The sequence below is a fragment of the Eumetopias jubatus genome, unplaced genomic scaffold (genome assembly GCF_037043125.1).
Source record: "Eumetopias jubatus isolate StellerSeaLion01/CBP00866 unplaced genomic scaffold, mEumJub1_p1.0 scaffold_12, whole genome shotgun sequence".
Lineage (NCBI taxonomy): Eukaryota > Metazoa > Chordata > Mammalia > Carnivora > Otariidae > Eumetopias > Eumetopias jubatus.
This window is the reverse complement of record NW_028274818.1, coordinates 29,605,453-29,614,220: the sequence shown is the minus strand read 5'-3', so window position 1 is coordinate 29,614,220 and position 8,768 is coordinate 29,605,453. Positions and strand designations below refer to the sequence as shown.

Genomic DNA, 8,768 nt, shown 5'->3' with positions numbered 1-8,768 from the left:
CCAACAACCTTAGTGAGAGCAGTTGCAAGAGGGTGGGTGGGGGCAGCCAGCGATGGAGTGGCTGGAAGAGAAGGGAAGTCAATGGTGACTTCACAGTAGAGCATCCAAAATGGGGCGGGGGGAAGGCCTTGAAAGACAGAAAAGGAGAAGGGTTATAAGAGGTGATACCCATTTTCAAAATGTCAGAGATTCCCCATCTTTTTAGTGAATAGCTAAATCTGTTCCTCTTGAAAATGAGGGCCCCTGAAGGGCAAATGCTTGATGATGTAGACAAATTCAGATGTTTACACCGAAATGAGCCAGAGAAACAAAAGCATGATTCCTTCTTAGAAAAGACTGTGAATTTCCTCTCAAATTCTTAAAAATCTGTGAGCATCTGAACTCCAGGCCATTTGGCAATGGGAAATGGGAATAGCCATGTGCTTAATCAAAACGGTGTCCTCCTGAATTCTTTCTTGAATCAATCAGTAACACTGTGGTGGTTCTCCTGTGGTTCAACTTCAGTGTGGTGAGAGGTCTTCTGCACTGAGGAAGTACAATGTTATGAACAACTGGAGATCCAACAAATAGGGTCTTTCACAAATCCAGGATTTGAGTCAATCTAAGGGTTTGTTTTTCTTTTCATGTTTCTATGACTTTGCACTAGAAGTATGCCCAGCACTGAATAAATAATTATTGGAATAAGTGGAATGAACCTAGCTATCAGATGATATTAAACTAAATGCCCATACTTCCCTTCTAAAAAACCCATAAGCCAATAATGGTTAAAAGAAAAAAGATGAAAAAATTCAGTCTTGATTATATCATGCAATGACTGTAACTTGCTAAATCCAGAGCACAGGCCTCCTTGATGAATCATGCACAAGAAGCTGAACAGATCAACCTTCTTTTAACCCAACCAAACTGACATCTTCCCCCTCCTCTGTGGTAAACGAACTCTTACTTTCCATATTTAGATAAAACCTCAAAATCGTTATTGGCACATAGGCACTGCAAATTTAAAAATGCTAACTAGTTAACTAAATAATATTTTACCAAAAATTTCAGAGGGACTTCATGAAGGACATACCTACATCACACAGAACCTTCCTTAAGGCCGGTGGGATACTGTTTACTTCATTAATACAGAACCTAATGGTAGCAGATATATTTTCAAGTATGCCGTGTTTACAGGGTTGCAATACAACTTGGCTTCCTGGCAGACTGTCATCCACAGCACAGGCTTGCCTCCAGTGTGACCTTGTACATATGATGACGAGGGTTTCGTTGCCCATAATGGGAAAGGACAGACACTAACATTTACAAACAGTCCACTACTTGCCAGGACGTATTCCTAAATTTTTCCCATTTATTGCTCAGGGAGTCCATGAGGTGGGTATCACTTTTCTTTCTGCATGAGGAAATGGGCGAGAAGACAGCAAGCAACTTGTCTAAGGTCATTTGGTTATTAACTAGCCTCGTTGGGATTCATAGTTCAAATGTGTGAAAAATGCGTCAAACTCCAAAGCTCATGCTCTTTCCACTATAGTACATGGGGATAAAGCTATTCCAGACAACCAACCGCGAAGAGGCAGAACAATGTTAAAAGAAAAAAAATCTAAGTCGTTGTCATAATAATATTATTATTGTTTAGTATTGCTAATTATTTATTTGGTTTGCAATACCAGTGTAACTATATATCTGTAACTATATTTATATATATATGTACCTATGATGTAACTAGTATAACTAGTATCAAAGCAGAGCTATTATGGCAATTTTGAGTCAGAAATAAAGTAAAAAGAAAATATAAAATAAAAAAACCCGAAACCAAGAGATAATTCTGAAGCCAATAAGATTTATTAAAGGCATTCTCTTTATAACATTTATCAGTGCACATGATTCTAACAGCAAATATATTTTCATCATTCATTTGAATACTGTATAACAAGTTACTTAAAAGTATAAATATATATATATACAAAATTTTACAAAGACACTAATAGGTTTCTGACCAATGAAGTCATGAGTTTAGAAAGCAGGAAGTAAAGATTAAGTACCAAACATTAAGATGAAAACTACTGTATTGATACTTTCGAAAGGTCTTCCAAGAAGTACAACGTTCAGGCAAAGTTCTTATATGTATATTGATACTTCATGAAACCTGATAGCAAAGGTGCCACTTGGCAGAACACTGACTATTTAAAAATATGGTTAGCACTTCAGAAGGAATACAAACTCAAATGCCAGAAAGAAAAGAAAAAAAAAAAAAGAGAGAGAAAGAAAATTAAAGCAAATTTGCTACACTGCACCTGGCAACACAGCACATGGTTTATTAACATTGTTCTGCCTACAGTAACCGGTATTATCAACAATCTCTTCCCAGCAAGGCAGTTACCGAATTTATTCATGCTACTAATACCCAATTTTCACTCGTCAGGCCAAATGTACAAGTGATATCTGCAAGTGAAAAGCGCACATGAAAAGGATCAGTTTATTTAAAAGAATTATTCTCCAGGAACTGCTCAATATCACCCAAGCAGAATCATTAAATATCTTTCCAAACTACACATATGTGTCAAAAACGTCAAACTATTTCCTTAATGAAAGATCCCAAAAGGAGAATATTCTCTTTATTACTTGATTCCAAATCAAGGTTTTTTTAAACTGTGAGATAGGATAAGGATCTTTAATCTTTACCAAATCCTGTTCAAACACTTTCATTACACCTTTAACAAAACAAGCATTATCAAGAAAAGGTCCAGCCTCTGATTTCCTGACCCCATTCAAAAGGTGAGTGTGATTCTGGCAATATTTAATTGGTTTTAAACTATATTCATACAGCCCCATTATGGAACATAGATAACATAGTGAACTATTATGTCAGCAAGACATTTTATTAATATCTAATTATACTATACTTAGGTAACTACTTCTATTTGGAAAGAAAAGAAAACTGCCCTTGAACACACTATTCAAAATGGCAACCAGTTAACCTTTCAAGAAAAACAGTTTCAGATATAACAATGCAAGTTGAGCTGCCTTAGTTAAACCTACATTGGCAATTTCACGATAAACCTCATTGTAGCTGTTTGCAGAGGAGAAAAGGCCCAGGCATAAAGGTAACTGATTATTCATGTGTTTCCACTCATGAGAAAATAACTTATAATAATTATAGTGACCATTTACAAACAAGCTGAAGAACCAACCAGAGATAGTATGTCAATGTGAAAAACAAACATTTAAAATTCAAGGCAATGAGAAACTGGAGAAATGACCATTCACTTGTTTTTGAACTCCTGATTTCATTCTCCTGCCACCCAGTTCCAATACCGTGAATGCCTATTTAAAATCGTCTGCCGAGAAACTTCTGAATGCACATTCTGAAATTGGGATTCCATAGGCTTATACTCTCCATTCCCAATGGAAAGCCACCAAACAGATGTGGACTTCTCTGAAACATTTATGGTGATTTCCTGCTTTTTATATTCTCCTACATGAGGAAAATTGCCTACCCAGTGTTCTCTCTCTTTCATGGATGGTCATTAAGCGCCTACATATCAGAATTCAAACCCACTGAATCCTAATGGGTGCGCTGTCCTCTGAGGTCACTGCTGGGGACAAGCCATGGAGTTCATACACTTGCTTTGGTACACCTTTGTTCCTAACAGAGTCGGTCCTGCTTGATTTAGATTGTTGTCCTTCTTCTCTGGTATTTTGGTTACACGTTTCCCAGGGATTCAACAAATCAGGTCTTTCTTCAGATTCAAAACATAAGAGGAGTGACTTGACTAGAGATTCTAGTCCCCCATGGCCAACTTGAGGTATTTTCTTCTCACAGCTGTCAAGAGAAGTAGAGCGCATGCTCAAGTCATCATGAAGATCCTTGGCCAAGCTGCAAAGACTTTCAACACAATTCTTGAGAAGATTTTTGTCACTGTGGAATCCTATGCAAGGAGAAGAAAAAGTTCATTAGGGGCGCCTGGGTGGCTTAGTTGGTTAAGCGACTGCCTTCAGCTCAGGTCATGATCCTGGAGTCCCAGGATCGAGTCCCGCATCGGGCTCCCTGCTCGGCAGAGTCTGCTTCTCCCTCTGACCCTCCCCCCTCTCATACTCTCTCTCTCTCTCTCTCATTCTCTCTCTCAAATAAATAAATAAAAAATCTTAATTAAAAAAAAAAGTTCATTAAACTCTCCATTTTTCATGAGGTATTTGTTACTCTTATATGACTCTACATATGTTTTAGGTCAAAGTAACCCTGTCAAGATAAATCTAAACTACTTAAGATTACTCAGCTTATCTGCTAAATAAATACCTGGGTTTTTAGGATCTAATTATTTAGGCAAAGTACTTATATATATTAAGTGAGAATACGACCATACAAGTTCCTATATTGGTAAATTAATGTCAAGGAAGTAGCATTAGTTAGACTTTAGCTAACGAATTAGACTAGTAATGAAAAGATGTCTGAGAGTTCTTAAACTATAAAATTTTGATTAATTACAAATTCTGTCTGGAGTATATACCTCTCAGTGCAGAAATAATAATTTGAATAGTTTGCTCCAAGCAATGTTTTAACTTCAGGAATTCTGGTGCAAGATTAACCATCTTCTTCAAATCTTGGTATCCAGAATTTTCTTGTTGTAGTTCAGTTCTGAAACTTTTCTGTAAATAAAGTTAATATTTTTAAAAATACATAATAAGTTACATGACAGTAAGGCTTAGTCAGTACAATTTTAATCACCAGAATCTTAACTTCAGGAAAGAGAATGAGTTTACTTTCCTCACCAGTGCTTAGTTCTGTTTCCACAAGCAAGACCAAAATACAATATTAACAATTACTGTTTTAAAAGAAATAAGAATTTTAAATTAATTTTATTTTTTAAATTAAAAAAAATTTTTTAACTAAGATTTATGCCCAACGTGGGACTTGAACTCACAACCCCGAGATCAAGAATTGCATGCTCTACTGACTAAGCCAGGGCCCCAAGAATTTTAAATTAATTCAAAGTCCAATTGTTATATTACATGGGAATAAAATAAAACAACAGTAGCCTTTATTATCCAATAACATAAAAGATAAATTTCTTTAATTTTTTAGAGTTCAACTTTATATATCTCCCATTTGTTTTTAAATAAAAATTTTCAAGCCATAGATATTTTACTCCTTTTTGACACATTGATTATATACTGAGTTTATATTTTTCTATTTACTTGTAACATGAAAATAAAATAATTTGTCTAATTCACCTATATTTTAAAATCTTTAAGCATATTGATTAAAGACAATTTTTTAGCCAATGACTATCCCAGGAAAAGCTGACAGTTGCTAAACCAGTAGCAGTAAGAAATAGATAAAATACATTAATATTAATCAATCTCTATACAATATCTTATCTATTACTAAAACGAATAAGTTATGACATCCAAGAGGATGTAGCTAGAGAGCTATGATACATGCTTCAACTAACCATGCACAAAGGAGTTAGCTGGCTAAGGATAAAAACTGAAATAAACATGTATCTATACTTAAACCGAACGAAATGCTAAGATACACCAAACAAAAGTAAACATTAAAGCTTCTCTTACTGTTTTCCACTCAGCAAACATGTTTTCAAAACATCCAATCAATCCCATGGCTTTAGCTTTCATCTGTTTGGCAACCTATAGAGAATATTGGCATATTTTATTATATAATTATTTAAAAGTTTAAAAATCCTAGAACTCTATGGGACGAGACAGGGAAGAATTTTAGTCTAATAAGTCAAAAGACTCAAGTTCTATTATTGGGACTGCAATTAAATAGCTGGAGTACCTAAATCATGTAAGCAGAATTTCTTTCAAAATAAATTGCACATTGATTCTACACTCTGATGTTTGTGATAATAACAGCATTTTGTCTTACATTCAAATATCTACAGGAATGAAATTTCCAAGACTTCCCTTGGAAGAGGGTGCGGTAACTAATATATCAAGGAAATATTATCTCTAAGAACTATATATACATTTTCCCCAGTTTCATTAAGATATATTTGACACGTAACACTGTATTAGTTTAAAACTGTACAACATAATGATTCGATATACGGCAAAACGATCACCACAATAAGTTTAGTTAACATCCATTACTTCAGAGTTACAATTTTTTTTCTTGTGATGAGAATTTTTAAGATCGACTCTCTTAGCAACTTTCAAATATACAACATAGTAGTATTATTAACTATCATCACCATGTTGTACATTACATCCCCAGGGCTTCTTTATCTTACAGCGGAAGCTGGTACTTTTGGATCACCTGCACTCATTTGATGTACCACCCCCACCTCCACCCCCCACCCCTGCCTCAGGTAACCACTAAAGTATTCTGTTTCCATGTTTCTATGAGTTAAGGTTTTTTTTTTTTTAGATTCCACATATAAGTGAGATCGTAAACTATTTGTCTTCCTATGCCCGAGTGATTTCACTTACGTGTTTTATTATTTGCTTCTCAATTATAATTCTTTGCTGCACATGCAAATCTTCCGTTTATAAACAAGAAAACAGATTCCAAGCTCCTGAGACCCAGAATCAGGGTAGGAACCCCCAGTCGCAATTTGAAGTCTTTGCTTTTGTACTGCTCAATGCTGCCCCCCTAAGGTGACTTCTCACTTAATTTCTTTCTTTTTTTTTTTTTTAAGATTTTATTTATTTATTTGACATAGAGATAGCCAGAGCAGGAACACAAGCAGGGCGAGTGGGAGAGGGAGAAGCAGGCTTCCTGCTGAGCAGGGAGCCCGATGCGGGGCTTGATCCCAGGACCCCGGGATCACTTCCTAGTACTAGGAAGTACCTAGTACTTCCCTAGGTCTAACTTAAATTTCCTCTATGTGGTAAAAGAAAGGAACACACAAATTCTTTTTTTCCCCTGGCTCCAGCTTTACAATTATAACTCCAATGCCTTATGTTTGAACCCATTTTCTATTTCTTCAAATTCTTCGTTTCTAAGAATATGATAAGCTAAAACCCGACCATGACTATACAGATGTGGCACATAGAAAATGAGAGAAAGAAAATGAGAGGAAGGGAGGGAGAAGTCTGCATGAAGATGCCAATAATACGAATTTTATGCAAGACGGGCCTGACCCTTTTGCTGTGTAAGCTAACACCCGCACCCTGCTCTACTGCTTATTAATAAGCACATTCACATGCGTTACTTCGCCTCTGCTTTTCACTGACTTATTCTATACCCTCTTGCACTTACTGCCGGCGGAAATTCTACTTTGTAAACAGCGACAGATCGTTGTTTGAGGGATAAATGGTCCCGCTGCTGGGCACAACCCAGCTGGAGATGCCCGCAGTGGGCGGTATGAGCCCACTGTCTTCAAAGTTGCATTACAGAGCTGAAATCAGCCTCACGTCTCCTGGAACAGGACTAGACCCACGTATCTTGATTTCATGGCAAAATGAGCTCCTTTTGAATGCGTTTTTATTTTAAAAACAAATTAACACAAAGTGAGAAAGGCAAACATACCGAGAGAACAAGCGCAAGCAAGCGGAGGCAGCTAAGATCTGCCGGGCACCGTGTCTAGCATTTTCCTGTCCACTGTTCTTAATTTCCCATAATTCTCAGAACAATCTTATGAAGTACATATGACCATCCTCACTTTTTAAATGCAACAAGTGAGGCCCAGGTAAGCAGCTCATGGCTACACAGGAAGCAGGAGAGCAATTTAACATTCAGCATTTTTTCCACTTCGGGGCCAGTTTGGGCAGAGATGAACCCATGTAGCCCTTTAGTCTGAGGAAAGGGATGGAGATCCCCTCTGGCTTACATGGAAAATTTCTCCCCTGATAAGGAAGCTAGACACACATTAATGAAAAGGTTTTGCTAAAAGGAAAAAAAAAAATATCTAACTTTGTCGATGCTGTCCTGGAAAGGAGTCCGAGGGGTAGAAGATAACAGTCCTCCACCTGACTGACTTTCCTAGATCAATCAGTATGTATGTAAATGAGTACCCGCCCTAGTGGGGATGAGTCAGCAAACACAATATCCCCCAGGCAGCTCCACTGCAGCTGACGGACTCCAGAAAAAGACAGGAAAGGGCAGAGACGGTTTTAACAAGAAGTTGTTACAAGATTCTAGAACAGACAGGGCTCTGAGACTCACTGCCACAAAGATTGGAACTCATCTTCTGAGTCCCCAATTTACTAATAATAACTCTCAATAAAGAAAGTTAACATGAACAATGATTTACAAACCTTATTTTTGTAGCATGCTGAGTTCCGGAGTCAATCAAGTAGGTAGAATATAAAACCCTGGCTCAGGACGACTGGACAAGGTCCTGAAGCTCAGTGACATGCATAGGAACACAAATAATTCCTCCCTTGCAAAGTGGGGAGGTTCACCACTATTCTATGTAGAGCACCTAGCCCCATGCGTGTGCTGGGAGATTATTTAATAAATAAGTGACTCACAACCTAGGACTTAAGTATTATTACATATGACAGGTGAAGAAACAGAGTCGGAGCATCAACTTGATAAATGATCGCTGAAAAATGACAGGTTTTAAACACAGTGCCACCTCTAAGACAGCAGCTGGTTTTATGCTTTAAGGTTAGTTAGCTGGAGAGGGTGGGGAGGAAGCTTATTTTAGGAGGTCACTCAAATCTTTGTGGATTCTGTACCTTGATATGAAATAACAGATGTGAATGCCTCTGGCAAAATATTTAGTTTAAAATATTACATCAATAAACAGTAGTTTGCATTCTTAAGCGGAAAAGATCAGGAAGAAACAAACAAGCAGAAAGTG

The 8,768-nt window shown here is 37.0% G+C and overlaps 1 protein-coding gene across 1 annotated transcript in view; it reads right to left on the bottom strand.

Moving 5' to 3' along the window:
* Positions 1-1,989: 1,989 nt before the first annotated feature.
* KIF14 (kinesin family member 14) overlaps positions 1,990-8,768 on the bottom strand; it is a 55,896-nt gene continuing 49,117 nt past the window's right edge. Inside the window, exons 28-30 of the mRNA XM_028120253.2 lie at positions 5,569-5,643; positions 4,506-4,644; positions 1,990-3,926 (exon numbers count right to left, since the gene is read on the bottom strand). Coding sequence (XP_027976054.1) covers positions 3,547-3,926; positions 4,506-4,644; positions 5,569-5,643 — 594 coding nt within the window. The 3' untranslated portion in view covers positions 1,990-3,546. The remainder of the gene's footprint in view (positions 3,927-4,505; positions 4,645-5,568; positions 5,644-8,768) is intronic.